This window comes from Kwoniella pini, chromosome 3 (genome assembly GCF_000512605.2).
Source record: "Kwoniella pini CBS 10737 chromosome 3, complete sequence".
In the NCBI taxonomy this organism is placed as follows: Eukaryota; Fungi; Basidiomycota; class Tremellomycetes; order Tremellales; family Cryptococcaceae; genus Kwoniella; species Kwoniella pini.
In genome coordinates, this window is record NC_091718.1 from 1,010,601 (window position 1) to 1,025,600 (window position 15,000).

The 15,000-nt window shown below is 42.7% G+C and overlaps 5 protein-coding genes across 5 annotated transcripts; 3 read left to right on the plus strand and 2 right to left on the minus strand.

The window, feature by feature from the left end:
* Nucleotides 1-344: 344 nt before the first annotated feature.
* Nucleotides 345-1,994, minus strand: I206_102572 (uncharacterized protein; the record flags this gene model as incomplete). The annotated part of the gene is made up of 2 exons (XM_019154681.1): nucleotides 345-1,812; nucleotides 1,870-1,994. The coding sequence occupies 2 exons, from the start codon at nucleotides 1,992-1,994 to the stop codon at nucleotides 345-347; spliced, it is 1,593 nt and encodes a 530-aa protein (XP_019012084.1).
* Nucleotides 1,995-5,875: 3,881 nt separating this feature from the next.
* On the plus strand, nucleotides 5,876-9,302 carry I206_102573 (uncharacterized protein; the record flags this gene model as incomplete). The annotated part of the gene is made up of 14 exons (XM_070202589.1): nucleotides 5,876-5,996; nucleotides 6,065-6,121; nucleotides 6,177-6,257; nucleotides 6,314-6,422; nucleotides 6,486-6,556; nucleotides 6,610-6,965; nucleotides 7,022-7,132; nucleotides 7,189-7,256; nucleotides 7,320-7,450; nucleotides 7,510-7,698; nucleotides 7,757-7,984; nucleotides 8,043-8,471; nucleotides 8,528-9,018; nucleotides 9,081-9,302. 14 exons carry the CDS (start codon nucleotides 5,876-5,878, stop codon nucleotides 9,300-9,302), a joined length of 2,664 nt encoding a protein of 887 aa, XP_070058690.1.
* An 871-nt stretch (nucleotides 9,303-10,173) lies between these two features.
* I206_102574 (uncharacterized protein) lies at nucleotides 10,174-11,828 on the plus strand (the record flags this gene model as incomplete). Its single annotated transcript, XM_019154683.1, has 4 exons — nucleotides 10,174-11,102; nucleotides 11,184-11,301; nucleotides 11,370-11,494; nucleotides 11,555-11,828. 4 exons carry the CDS (start codon nucleotides 10,174-10,176, stop codon nucleotides 11,826-11,828), a joined length of 1,446 nt encoding a protein of 481 aa, XP_019012086.1.
* Nucleotides 11,829-12,059: 231 nt separating this feature from the next.
* I206_102575 (uncharacterized protein) lies at nucleotides 12,060-12,977 on the minus strand (the record flags this gene model as incomplete). The annotated part of the gene is made up of 1 exon (XM_019154684.1): nucleotides 12,060-12,977. One exon carries the CDS (start codon nucleotides 12,975-12,977, stop codon nucleotides 12,060-12,062), a length of 918 nt encoding a protein of 305 aa, XP_019012087.1.
* A 571-nt stretch (nucleotides 12,978-13,548) lies between these two features.
* I206_102576 (uncharacterized protein) lies at nucleotides 13,549-14,824 on the plus strand (the record flags this gene model as incomplete). The annotated part of the gene is made up of 2 exons (XM_019154685.1): nucleotides 13,549-13,669; nucleotides 13,731-14,824. The coding sequence occupies 2 exons, from the start codon at nucleotides 13,549-13,551 to the stop codon at nucleotides 14,822-14,824; spliced, it is 1,215 nt and encodes a 404-aa protein (XP_019012088.1).
* Between the last annotated feature and the right edge of the window lie 176 nt (nucleotides 14,825-15,000).

Here is a 15,000-nt window from a genome sequence, read left to right on the forward strand (position 1 = left end):
AATTATAAGATACAAAGTAAAAGCTCAATATCCGATTGAACATGTGCGACGAAAACAATTTTACATGTGACATGTAATATGCATTTTATTCTTTTTCATGATTGTATGGAATTGTATTGTGTTTTGTTGTATTTAACATTTTATATTTATACAAGCATATCTGTTTTAATTCCGACAGAGCGATGACTAATGTTTTATTCCTTAAATGCTATGACATGTTTTGGTTATTGAGACTATACTATATATACTTTTGATTGTTGATGATTGAATGCTAGGTAAAAATGTGGTCAATTGATTAATGCAATAATTTGTTTTGTTTATGTTGATAATATTGGTATGATGATCTAAACAGCAGCAACTCCGAAAACTTGACTGAGTTGTTTACTTGTTCTGTCAAGCTCTTCTTTCTTCCTCTCTTCAGGATCTTTATCCCTTTCTCGTCCCCTTTCGCAAATTGGTGATTTCTTCCCTCCTGAAGCGGTCCTTCTCATGGCTGGTGCAGCTTCACCTAAAACCCTTCTTCGATCGGCTGTAGCTTCAGACGCACGCCTAGACCAAGAAGGTAAGATTTGCGGCGAGTTGAGTTGTTGTTGAATAGGTGATCTTTGTCCTGTCCGCTCGATCTCTTCGATAGGCCTTTCTCGTGAAGGTCTACCACTTCCACCTCTGCTCCTTTCCTTATTCCTCGAATCTGATCGCCTCCTAGATTCTCGTCTAGTCCTTGAACGCGATGGTGCTTGCTCTCTATCGGCTGGACCACCAAAATTCGAAGTCATTTGCCCTACATGATGTTCTTGTCTCTCCCTCGATCGTCCTCGTCTAGGCGAATTTACATCAACGTCTAAAGCAATCTTGCTTCTACTGGGTCGACCAAGAGCTGGAACAATGGGCGATAGAGGCATTTCACTCAATTCTCTGTGGCTGGGCGTTATGACATTGGTAATGAGAGGAGCTGGCGCTGGCGCAGCGGGTATTGCTTTTCGTTGAGCCATGAGTGAACTAGGTATAGGATCTGATCGAGAACGGGATAAGAAGGAAGTTGAAGCTGTGACTTGAGGGCTTGAGGGTATACCGAGGGGAAGAGCCGTTCTACCGGGTGTACCTAATCCATTTTGATAAGGTCTACCAGGAAGAGAAGATTCCGAGACTATTCGAACTGATCGTGGATTTGGTTCTTCTTGAGCGTGAGGAGCAGAGATTACCGAAGGACCAAGGCTGAGTCGGGAAAACCCAGAATCTGCAAGTTCAGCTCGATCCTTGCTTGACCCTCGATTCCTATGGTTTGCTGGCTTGCCGCAAGCACATCGAGGTATCAGCGCGTTAGGCGATAATACGGTATTGACGGCAGAAGGCTTTCGACCAAATCGTAATGTATCTATCGATGCTCCAGCTGGGTATACGGTAGACCCATGAGAACCGGGCGTTTGGCTCGGCGCAACAAGCGGGGAGGCTCGAGCGGTTAGAGCAGGGATTTTCATAGGTACAGAAGCCGGGAGAATACCGAAACACTTTGTGGGATATGCGGGAGGCGGAAGGTCGAAGTTGTCCCTCTTGGGTGAGTCGGCTTCTGAAGGATTTGTTTGAGGTGACTGGAGAGGCGAAGAGGAAACGGATGAACCTGAAGATATCGAACTGCTGCCCCTGTTCTGAGGTTGCACACGAGGGGATCGACCGATATTTTGGGTAGCCCTGACCTGGGGACTAAGTGCGGCGGGTAGCTGAGAGGTGATTTTGACCGGCCCACGATTGGCTCGGATTGCTGGTGAAGGTGTTCCTTGATCACGAAGCCGACATTCTGAAGAACAGTACAAACTGCACATGGAAAAATCAGCACCCAGCCCTACTTAGAAACCGGTTCATTGCACTCACCCCTTACAGGCCTTTTCACAGATAAAACATCTTTCGAAGTCTTCTTCAAACATGGTATCGAGAGGTGGTGGCGGAGATGCACGAGGCAAACCGCAGTCTGGGCAGAGCTGATGGAGAGAAGGCATGTTCGGTATGTCAGCAGGAGAAATTGATTGACAAGGGCTTGGCGAATTAGAGATTATTGGGTGAGTTTGGGGAATGAGCGAGAAATTTTGAATGAGTGTTTGTAACGGGAAGTATTTGGGAGATATTAGAGATGAAGACGAATTTTTTTTAGGTGGTTTGGTAAATAGTTGTGTAGATGAGGATGAAGAGGTAGATTGTAATGATAGAGGATCACTCACAAAGAAGCCGAGTCAACGACGTATTTATACCTTGTTTGCTATGGAGAGATCGAGACCGCAGATTTAAGCGGCACTCGAAACTCTATCGCTGCGACTCGATTTTAGATACTCCGATTGAAGGAAAACCTAAAAGGTGATACTAAACAGTCAGACGATAGTATAGTTGTTTCCTTGTAGCTCCTTCGAATATCCACTCCGATGCAGACGGGGATGCCAAGTGATTTAAACAGCGAATGAATGGAAGTTATTTAAGATGAGCTTGAACCTGTCACCTGTTTGGGAAACGATCGTTCGGTGATGGCAATGTGAAGTCCAGCTGGTGTATTTAGGGGAGAGGTCGAGAACAAAAGTAAATCGTTTTTTACACGTTTTGCGGGAGTCGAACAATATGTTTCGGATTATAAACGTATTGAGAAAGGAGGTAGGCAAGAGGTGCGATTGTCTCTCTTTTGCTGTGTTCCGTATACTGCTAAAGGTCTAGTTTCCACAACAGGTTTGTGATCCGATGACGAAACTGATAACTCGTATTCTTGCGAGTGAGAGAGATGAGTCTAAGCTAAAGTGATGAATGAACAATTTTCGTTGAAGATGGCAAGTATGTCGGCCGAAATCAGAATGATGTGATGAAGGAGATCTGTTGTTGAAAGCGATGTACACGAAATGCTATTGATGCACACAGATTGATGATCAGTATGAGAAGGATTTTCGGGGGTAATTGTATACAGTCAAGTGTTGAGAGGGATGTAAAGAAATGATTGAAAGCCAGAATTAACTTTAATAAGAGAAAGTGAGGAGGACTGAGCGGTTATATGCGATGAGGAGATAATGGGTTATATCGACACAATTTTCAAACTGATGGATGTTTTCCTTTCTCTTGGGGTAAATGGAATGGATGATTTCTTAAAGATATTAAGGATTGGATCAAAGCAATATCTGAAAATTGATTGATGATTTTTATAAATGAATTTGATTGTTTCACTTTGAACCATCGCACGTTCTCCATATAATAATATGTATAGGAGAATTCTCGAAAAAAAAGCACGTGAAATTTGCCGATCAATCAGAATATTACTACTCACCTTGATTCAATCCTTGGTCCAGTATCTAATTTCTATTGATTTAATGTTATGTCAGATTTGTATGTATGATTAATTATGTACGAAGAAATGATGATAATGATAATATTTTTTAACTATGTATGCTATCCTAATTAACTGTACATGCTTCACCAAATTTGTTGATTGATTTGCCGGATCTCAATCAATCTGCTCACGCCATCGATTCCACGGAATGTCACCAAGCCAGGCTCGTGACTAATGCTTATAGTACTTTTCACTATACGAGTCGAAAAAATAATAATAATAATAATAATTTGCTCAAAAATTTCCCCATACATCCTTACGCGATCTGTAGCAATAGAATACAAATCGTTAGGCTATGAGGTAAAACTCGCTTACCCTGACAAAGGCCCCGTTAAAATTTCATCGGGGGATTGCGCTTTATCTTATTTTGAATGACGCACTTCTTATAGTTTAAAGTTAGTCCGTTGCAAACGTGCTAAGTTATATAGAGAAAAAAAACCAAATAGTAGAAATGAACACGTAAATAACCGATCCTCACAAATATCAAATTCGAAATTATAAGAAAAAGGTTTCACCTTTAATTACAATTTCCTTATGTTGTTCGGTACAGTTCCGGTATATAGGGTATGATCGTATTGAGTACGCTCATACACGTTGTTTGTGGTGTATGTGATCGCATACTAAAAGGACGCGAATCCTGCAAAATCTCGTCAATGTTCGTGTACCCATACATACAGCAAGCTAAACCTTCAATTTTGAAGCAAGAACAAGCGAGACCAAAAATGCCCTTTCCCGACCGTTTGTGTATATAATAGTTCCTTTCATCCACTATGGCAGACTGAAACCTTGTCTGTGTATGCATACAATACAATAATTCAGACTTGGCATTCGCACGATTTCGGAAGGGGACGGGATCGGCCGGCTAACGATTTACACGACAAACTCAGCCTCTCGTTTGCTGTTTCCTCCAACGATTAGCGCTCCGAGCGAAAGATATTTTGCACAGAATCAACCCGTAGATCCCCAAAATTGGGATATCTGATACGCGAGGATATATCAGCTGGTTATCGGAACGGCTGACGGATGATCCGATCCAAAGACAACTTTTTAGTCTTGGAATCTTCAGGTTGATTTTCAAAATTTGACTCATTCATACAATTCTATTCGCATCCCCAGAACCCATTCAACTAACCCTCTAGAATGAATACTACCCTGCAGGACGATTGAATGGCGATGCATGACGTTTCATGATATTTTGAATTGTTTTTTTTTTTGTTTTCAAGACTTCGTCATTCGGCAATCACCGACCGATTTGGCGTTTTTTTGGCGATGGACTGAGATTTCAAGCTTAGATAGCGACATCGAAGATGATCGCTCATTTGCCGATACAAACGATGACAATCAAAATTCGCTATTATTGTCACTTTCTACGAGCGAGACGATCATTTCGTGATGTTCAAGAGAATTGATGTCATACTTACATCTTAAGGGACGAAAAAAGAAGGAAATTTTCTCGTAAATTCCGGTCCAAGACGGCTCCTTGCTCGGGGAATTCATTGTTTTAGTCCCTTTCATGCATCGTGAATAGATCTCAGTATATGGTACTAGTGGGTACGAGTTGTGTCGTTGCTATCGTCTATCTGCTATGATGACGTTTGGCTCTGTCATCGTGGATATTCGAAATATTCTGGACACACGAAGGGGTTGGAGCGAAGATCTGATCTATCACTCCCTCTTTCATTAGGAGAAGACAACGCCACTTGTTCCAGGGGAGCACAGACAGCTTACATCAGGAATTTGATTTGATCGAGGGCTTCCAAATAGCTGGCAACTACTATACAATGACAGTCCCGGACGGAAGTGCTATTCATCCATGATGTATCGCAATAGATTGTACTTGAAAGACCGAGAGTAGGCTTTCGATTCTGGATTCTTGTGAACTGCGAATATCCTGCTCTATGATTGCAAAATCATCGCTCAACAAGAGCTTGGAAGACTGCAAAACCACAAAGGGTCTTGTGATGGTCAGCTTGTAGGCAGAAACAAAATATCGCCTTATACAAGGAAGGTACAAGCATCTCAGTAACGCCTATGATACATTGTCAATTTGTATGTTCACATGTGTCTCTTCCTGGTCCAAAGTAATCGCCAAAATCAGTCTCTTCCAGTTCTACACATTTATTGAAAGGTATGTTTTCTGGCAAGCCGAGTTGACTCTCTAATCATTTTACATGAAGTCCTGTTGACCGTATCGTCTGTATAACTCGGATACATCGCTAGGCTGCAGATTCCACATCTTCTTTGAACTTTTCTGAAATTCATATCACACCTGCACTGCGGCTTTGTGCCACAGACGCTAATTTATATCTCGGTGGATACTCAAACGCCGTATAACTCCGAGCAGATGACTGGACGCGTCTTGAGCTTTTAAGTTAAATGATGTTCATTGACTTTACTCGAATTACACGCGTCAACCGACATTACATTGAGCGAGATTATCAAAGCTACTGCTTGTATCAGCATTTAGCAGAGTCTCATTCATCTATTCTCTTTGTCAAGTGACGAAGACTGAAAGAAGCGATGACCACTGAGACTCCTCGCTTAGTAGAGCCTATGGCCCCAAACACAACATTGGAGAATACGCAGTATAGCATGGAATCCAGTCCAATCAGGGAGCTCAAGAGGAAGGCTGGTGAAGGAGGTGAGTGAAGACGAGCTTCTGCTTTTTCAATCCGTGTGCCAAATAATTGATCCATTTTTTATTCACAGGAATTGATGTTGAAAATAAAGAAAATGGGTGTATCGATAAGAAATTGAAAGCCGGATGTAAGCCACTAAAACGGAGATGGTTTGCGTTTTAGCTAACGTCAGCCCAATATAGCAGCGGGATCACTGGTTGAGCTTAAGGGGCGGAAATTGATATTCAAACAAGAATCATCTGGTCGCAAACTACCAAGAAGACGTAAGTCTGGCTTACTACTACTTGATTATGAGTCAAAACCGTTGACTCGCCTATAGAATTGTTGAATTTTGAAGGATGGCTTTTGGACGAAATTGAAGCTGGTAACAAGATAACAGATATTCCAGAGGAATATCATGGCTTGATTGTCATGGCCGGCCATGAACTGTGAGCTTCTTTCTTACTTCCTTTGGATGGGGATCGGCTCAAGCTCATATGCACTACAATTAGCACCTCGAGCAATGAATCGCTTTTTATCAAACACCTGAAATCAGCTCTGGAGATAACGAAAGGAGGACAGGGTCAGTTGAATAGACCTCACTGCAGGTGTGATACTGATACGCGATCGTCACAGACCCACTGCCCAATGAAACTCTTACATCTTTGATACCCAAACTATTCGCCTTAAAGCAATACGGTATCGTCCCTGCCGACTTCTCTCCATCAACGTCAACCGCAAAGGTGCCAGCCGCCTTGCAGATACGGTGCTGGGAAGCGACCGACGTAGCAAAGCACTTTTCGGCGAGTCAATTGGAAGAGGTCTTAGCAAGGCGTAGAGAGCGGGAACAAGCGAGGGAGGAATGTGAGAGGATATTGAATGGACTTGATGATATAGAGAAGTTGGAGTTGATCAAGGGAGACAAGGCAGATAAGAGTCAGGCTAAGGATGTGAAGGAACCGGAGAGGGTAGCAAAGGCTGACGAAGTCGAGGTGAGTCTCCGGAGCGAAATACAGACATTCGGCAGATGACTGACAAGAGTGTGAAGCAATCACCTCTAATCAGTCGAAGGAAGAGTAGAGAAGGTACTGCCAACACAGTGGAGTCGAGAGGCAGAAGTGCTTCGCCTACAAAGAAGGGCAAATTGACCCCGGAGGAGGTGAGTTCCGGCAATGAGTGCTTGTAGACCCCCGTTGATCTCATTCTCATGAAAAGGAGGAAGCTGCGCGACTCAAGCGAGAGGAGAGGGAGGCAAAGAAGGCTGAGGTTGCCGAAAAGAAAGCGTAAGTGGCTTGTTTGACTGATATCGTTCAACGGATATTGATGTTGGAATGAGCATATCGCAGCGCCAGAGAAAAGGAGCAAGAAAGGAGAGCTGCCATAGTCGCTAAGCAGGCGAAGACCATGATGGGCTTTTTCAAGGCCAAACCCCCAACAACCCCGCCTATCAGCCGGGCAAGTGAAGCTGGGCCTTCGAGTAAGTCCTCTTCTACCGCCTAGCCAGGCTCGTCACACAATCGCTAAATTATCGATTAGACCCAAAAGGCAGCGCTTCGCCTGTAAAGGGTGGAGGGAGCGATTATTCGAGAGCATTCCGACCAATGAACCAAAGACCTCATGTGCATGTCGCCGAAATCAACCGATGGAGGTCTAACAGAGCATCTATGGCATCGAATTCTTTGGAAGAAGAGAAGGGATCCAATGTAGAAATGTGGGCACCACAAGGTATGCTTCCGCTGCCAACAGCTGTATTACTGTAACTCAATTGACCCTCATGTCGCAGACTTCTTGAACGACCACTTGCGTAAACACCGCACGCGGTCCCGCACATCTCGAAGCCGTCTTCCCAGGGGTTTGAAGACTATGCCGCTCGGTGGCTCTGTTGCCGAGCTTTACGGCACACTAGAAGATGCCGAGGATCCACGGGCGGTATTGAGTCAGCTAAAGGATAGACGTAGATTCCCTTGGAAGACTCTGTCATTCGATCAACAGGCTAGACCGCCATATTGCGGTGAGTCACGGGCTGGTTCTCTGGTTATCCTGAATTGCGGCTGATTAATGTTTCATAGGTACTTTTACCAAGAAATCAGTAGTTGTTGGACCTCGAACGCCATTCGCGCAGGATCCTATTTTCGACTACTCTTACGATTCGAGCGATGACTGGGTAGACGATGAAGGAGGCGAAGACGTGGATGACTTCGGTGAAGGAGAACCTAAGGAAGATGAGGAGGATGAGGAGGGATCAGAGTCGGAAGGAGAGTTTGACGATTGGCTTGATGATGCTGAGGATATCGAATTCACCCCTGCCGATGGCGACATCAGTTCTCTGGCGGAGCCTGAGCAAGCCAGATTACCGATGAAAGTTGTCAAGAAGTCTAGGGATATTGCTAAGAAAGTAGTCAAATTGATACCTTCGTGGAAAGGCCCCATCTGGGAGAAAAGCGTAGGTGAGGAAGGGTCGGAAGGACTGGAAGGCTATAGGATACAACTGCTGAATGGTGAGTCTTATTGTGCACAAGAAAACCCGCTGGCACTGCTGAGAGAGACGCACCAGATACACCGCAATCCGTTGATCCTTTCACCTACAACTCCACCGAGCCAATACAGACATTCAAGACATTATTCACTACGACTGCAATAGGAATAAGCTTAAATGTCCGATGTTTGCTTGCTGCCGAGCCCATTACTGTGACTCCTACGCCAGCCCCACCTGCCCCCGAGAAACCCGTTTCGATACCTAATTCGTCCTCAATCTCGTCGAAACCAGTCTACAACACCTCGCCGAGCACCAACGGCGAAATCATAGCTCAAAACCCAGCCCGATCCAGGCCGCCGCCGAAAATTGCTTTTCCCGAGGAGCATCTGCCTGAACTGTATCAGATGATTGAAGGTAGTAAGAAGATCAAGCCTGATCTAGTATCTCAACTGAGGGAGCGATTCGAAAATATTGCTACAAAGGCTGCTATCGAGGCTAAGCTGAAAGAAGTCGCGGTTAGAGAAGGGAAGACCAAAGACAGTCAATGGAAAGTCAAAGCGGAAGCATGGGTGAGTGGGTCGCGAGCAGGCAGTCCTTCCCTAGCTTGCCGTTCTGATATCTCATGACCTAGATTGCGGTTGGCTTGACACCGCCAGCTCCTGCTTCAACTGCTTCAACTGCTCCAACTGCTGCCCCAGCCACAATCGCTTCGCCCACATCCGCTCCTGTCAGTAAATCGGTAGCCAGTTTTTTCTCTTCGCCTGCTCCCACATCACCCCGTTTAGCAACATCCGGCACGAATCGCAAACCTCTCGAAGGAACGGTTGACGAACCGATGGTCATTGACGCGTAGGCCCTTGGATGACTCTTCCCTTCGACCCGTGCAATCGCGTCCTCACATACACACCTCTTGGTACACAAATCATATCATTACCTTGCGATTCACGGTCATCCTGATCAGTATCAATAACGAAATTCGATTAACGTATCTATGCAGACCTCTATTTGCTTTATACTCTGGGACTGTATATAGTTCGTTACCAATATGTCGATCTTATGTCATTATGTTTATGTTCATATGTGATCGAAAAGCTGTATTGTCCGGCTGACCGCAAGGTTGGCAGATTTGAGCGAGTGCCTGAAGCTAGCTTTACAGAGAGCCGTGTTGCGTAAGTGATAAGCTTCGGTGCAATCTAGAATTTGAGCGAGTGAAACTTGTCTTTAATCAAGGTTGTGCCCCGTAGTATTTGGTGTATTTTGCAGAATAGTCTATTGAGTGGATTGCCGAGTGCTGTGGGACCTCCAGAATCATCTATCACCTCGAAAGTATTTTTGGTCAACCACAAATTCCACAATGAATTGAGCACTAGGGTCGAGGCACTGAGGGTCTGTCTTCTACAGGCTTCATGAATCATACTTAAGGTTGTTGACATGTCTGATTTTTGGTTTCGAATTAGGGCCTAGAATCATTGATGACATAGTTGTACGTACTTCTCAAGATTCCTACAAAGACAAAACTGATTTAGCACAGCATGAAAGGTTTCCTCTCTTTCCCCGCAGATCTACATCCTGATCCTCCTTCCTCTTGTGCGTTATACCTTTGTGATGTTGCTAGCTGTGGTGAATATCCGCAGAGTGTTATTTGAAAGTAGTACTCATTCTCGATAACAATCGACTCGATTTGACCTGCAGTAGGAATATCCAGCTATTGATTCAATTTAACAATGTCACCTTCGTTATTGGGGACAGAGTTCACCTCTCCCCCTCCCCTTCAAGCTGTCACTAGAGCGAATAGGTATCCAAATTTGGATGATAACCGCCGTGAAGACGACTCGGAGCTAGGAGATCAAGATTATAAACACCCCCACGTATGGGATATCCCTAAGGCGAAGAATGGTGGAATTGAAGATGATGAACGATATCATGGGGATGATATTACGGGAATCGGTGAAACGGATGAATCAGGAATCCTGGGTTCTCCTATATCCCTTTCTGATTATTACCCTTTTAAAAAACTTAACAATGTGAACCAAGCTCTCAAGGACGTTACTTCAATAGACTTTGAAGGGACTATTGATTCCTCAGAAAAGTGTTCGACTTATGTAGAAAATAGACTTTTACCTCCAGTTGAAATCACTTTGAAACGTAAAGAAAGAGTTAAGCCTAGAGGACCTAGATATCAACGGAAAGCAAATGCTGGATCAGCTCATAACAACAACGTGTCTGTTGAAGATAAAATGAATACTTTATCTCACTTTTTCCAAATCAACCGTGGATATTTGGAACCGCTCCCAGGACAATCAGATTCGATTTCATATGGATATTCCTCTCAGTCAGAAAAAGTATACCTTAGACAGAATTTAGAGGAATATTCAGTCTCGCATTTTACTTCAGATTACTATGCAAAATCTGAAGATCATCAATTACCATCTTACAGAATTGATCCTGATATTCAACCTTTCTCACCTTCTTCATCTCGGTCTTCAACTACCGAATTTTCTTGGACGAGTAAATATTCGCATACACTTCATGATAATCACGATACTCCTGTTGACCTTGGTGGAGATATGCTGGATATCCTCGGAAGCCAGTCCAGCAGTACCTGTCTTAACCCAAGCACACTCGATATGACTAGACGAGTGCCTTGTGTTGCGTAAGCATCTTTTGATTATCTGACCCCTCCCGCCACGTAGAAAGTTACCCCCAGACTAATGGCTGTTAATTCGATCCTCAGATGTGTGCAGGAAGATGAAAGGGGAGAAGCTACTCTGTGGAAGGAAGATGGCCATTCATGGGGTGAAGCTGGACATGCATCTTGTTCACAATGTGGAAAAAGAGCTTGCAATGAAGACGTAGGTCCCAATCCAATGATAAAAATTATCGCTTATTAAAATGGCCATCCATAATTCGGCGTGCACAGGAAAACTGTTCGAGAAAATCTTGTCTCCGGTATTGGGGTAAATGGGGGAAATTCCATGCGAGGAATAGAGGAAGTTCAGGTGAGACGGACAGTAAAACGAATTGCGAAGGAATAAATCCAGACAAGTGAGTTCGGAGGTATTTAACTCTCAGGTATTATATGCGTTGACAGCTTGAGCATTATAGGAAATGGAGTAATTCCGAAACACATCCAGATCGTCATCCACGAAAGCCCGAGCGCACGCATTGGCGAATCACGGTCAGACTATCAGTCTATTTGGATCCAATACAGAAGAAAGCCACGAGTAAACCCAAGAAGAGAAGGGAAAGCCAAAATTCAGATACCACTGCCGCTGAAGTTGAATGGGACGCCGATTTGCCACCCAATCGAGTTTGTTCCGTCTCAAGAAAACGAAAAGAGGGCTGGAGAGGCATACTGCAGCTCTTGCACCTCGCTTGATTGGGTCAAACAGTGTGGACGCGACGAGATTTTCGACCAGTCCAATTTACTCGAAGCGAAAGAGAAATTTTACTCAGCTATCTGTAATACATAGTATCTATAACATTATCTGTTGGGGATGATGATCCGAAAATCTGGGGATCTCATTTTTTGAATATAATTATCGAAATTGGCATGCAAGACTGAATTCATTGGAGCTGATCCGCGCTTGAGACCGGGGGCACTTGCTGGTCATATACCGCCATCGACGACATCTTCATCTTCATGATTATGACGATGTCTTCTGCTTGCCGGCGAGTGGCTATTTCCTTCGCGTCTCAGCGACATCAACTCGCCCCCTGTTGCAGTACTCTCTGATCCTGTTATTGGGTAGGCGATTTCACTGGCGGCTTTGTTTTCTTCATGCAATGCATTCAACTGAGGATGAATTGTGTCCTTCTGATCTGAAGTTAAGGTTTCAAATGTTGAGTCCATACTAGATTGTTGTTGAGCAAAGTCTGGCTCATACTTCACTTCAGCCTCTATACGATTTTTCGCCCAAGTCTTCTCACCTCTCTCAATTAGCTCAGATTCTTGTGAATCAGCTGGCTCATTCACCAGAACGGTCAAAAGCTGTTCTGAAGTGATTGGATCGGATCCTAAAATCGGTGTTGTGAATTTTGGTGGATCCAATGTGGATTCTTTCAATTTTTCTAAAACAGCTTCATTTCTCTTCCACCTATTACTTCCTTCAACTTCTAAATCAGATATAATTTGATTTTCTGTATTTCTTATCCTACGCCAAGAATTCGTTTCAAACAATCCAACTTCTCCCCAAGAAGAGCCAATTTCAAAATCAGTAACTGCTAAACCTTCACTTTCAAGATAAACTAAATCACTTGGAGAAGGTGGAGATAAACTTAATTGAGCAGCAGAAAAAGCAGCTATTAACCATAATGATGAAATGAATAAACAAATTAATATTCCAAATGATAAATGTCCACCTTGAAATATTGTTTGCCGACGATTAGACTTAGATGGTCTCAAAGGTATTTGTGAAAAATCATGTTGTCTTAACTTAGTTTGACCGAAAAACATTGGGAATTTAGGTGGTTGGAATCCTTTTGAGATTTGAATGTGAGAAGGTGGTAAAGGTGAAAAAGGTGCCATTATGTTGTCGATCTTCCTTTGCTAAGTTTGGTTAGATCTGTTGTCGTTGTGTCAGATAGGATTCAAACCCAAAAACTTACAATATATACTTAACTTGAGACTCAAAAAGGGTCATAATCACTTCACCCAGATTGTATTCTCTTTCCAGACTGGCTGGATTCCAGCCTACTCACAAGATTCACCTGCCACTTCGACCTGATGATGGCTGTTTCGATATGCATACATACACTTCTGGCGTAGTTGAGCGGACAAAACAGATTGACCTCAAATCAAAATGCATAGCTTCTCTATGCAAATCACAAGGGGAATTGTACATCAAAATGTAAAATGCTTATCGCTCGATTGGATCGTGCCTGATATAATTTTGCCGATCTTCGATTCCGGTTGAGCCATAAAATGACGTAGGATTTTTGGTCGCGTTTAACAAGTGCACTGAGAACATTACAAAACAGAATCTCATTTGTTTACTAGATTAATATTGATTGTGAGCCATACAGAAGCACATTGCTAGAAAAGGAACCCATCAACAAAGCAAGCCCGAGAACCCTTTACCGGAAACAATCTACGTATCATGACATCTAGAGCTGCGACTAAGCGTGCAAATGGAATGAAGCGGAAATACGAGGAAGCAAGCAACGACGTGATAAGCAGTCCTAGTGGGAATGGGACCGATAGTGAATTAAGCGAACTTGGTGAGCTGAGAATCTATTGCTCTTCATTGCCTTAACTCATACATATTATACGAGGACACAGACGATGACTATCTCTCGGCCGCAGACGAAGATGATAAACCGCCGAAGAAAAATAAAAAAGCGAATGCGAATGGTAAATCATCTCCAGGAAGACTGAAATCAAAAGCAAAAACTACGAAAAGTGAGAACAATTTAAAGGCAGAATCTATCAAGTCTAAAGCAAAGGCCAAGAATGATGAATCAACCAAATCCCCAGAAAAAAAGTCAAGGAAATCTAAAACAGATGAAGAAGTAAAACCACGTATTAAATCAAGTAATCCTGAAAAATTATTAGAATATTTATTATCAGATGAAGCATTAGATTATTCAAATCCATTACCTGAAAAAGGATTTGGTGAAAAAGATTGGTTCAAAAATTCTTCACCAAACAATTCTTTTGAAAAACTTGAAAATCCAATACCTAGACCTAAATTATCAAAAAAAGCTGAAAAATCAATTGGAGTTGGAGAAAAAATAAAATTACCTGAAGGTTATTTAAGATATCCACATTCAAATATGACACCATTTCAAATTTTATTATCTTCTTTATTATTATCAAAACCACTTTCACATAAAATGGGTTTACGTACAATTTCAACTTTATTAAATCCACCTTTTAATTTTGGTAAATTTGAAATTTTTGAAAAATCAGATGAAGATAAATTTAGAGAATCTTTATTATCTGCTAGAACTCAACATAGAGAAAAAACTGTTAATCAATTAATTGATTTTGCTCAAGGTGTAAAAGGTTTAAATGGTGAAGGTGAAGAAAATGATTTAAATGGAATTAAACGTGCAATTGAAAATTTAAATAATGTAGAAAAAGCTCAAATTAGAGTAGGTGAAATGTTAAAATCTTTAAAAGGAATTGGACCTGTCGGAGTTGGAATTTTTTTAAGAAGAATACAAGGTCAATGGGAAGAAGTCTTTCCTTATGTAGATCAAAGATGTTTAGACGCTGCCAAATCAATAGGGTTAATCAAGGAAACAGGTAATGCAAACAACATGGCTGAGTTGTGTAATAACGATAGTACGTTACTGGTCAAGCTGTTAGATACCTTGATAGGTCTGGATCTTGAGAAGAAGCTGGATGAAGTGGTTCAGAGGTTCGAATGATCCGCTTGCAGTACGTAGTAACGTAATCAATCCTCACCCAGATATACCCGACGCATCAGTATCCTTCTGTAGGAACCCATCTTTCTTGTTGTCATTCTATACAGTATAGTATGTATCATAAGTTTAAGATCATATGCATTATCTTGTCAATATGGATGTCCATTCACTTGCGTACC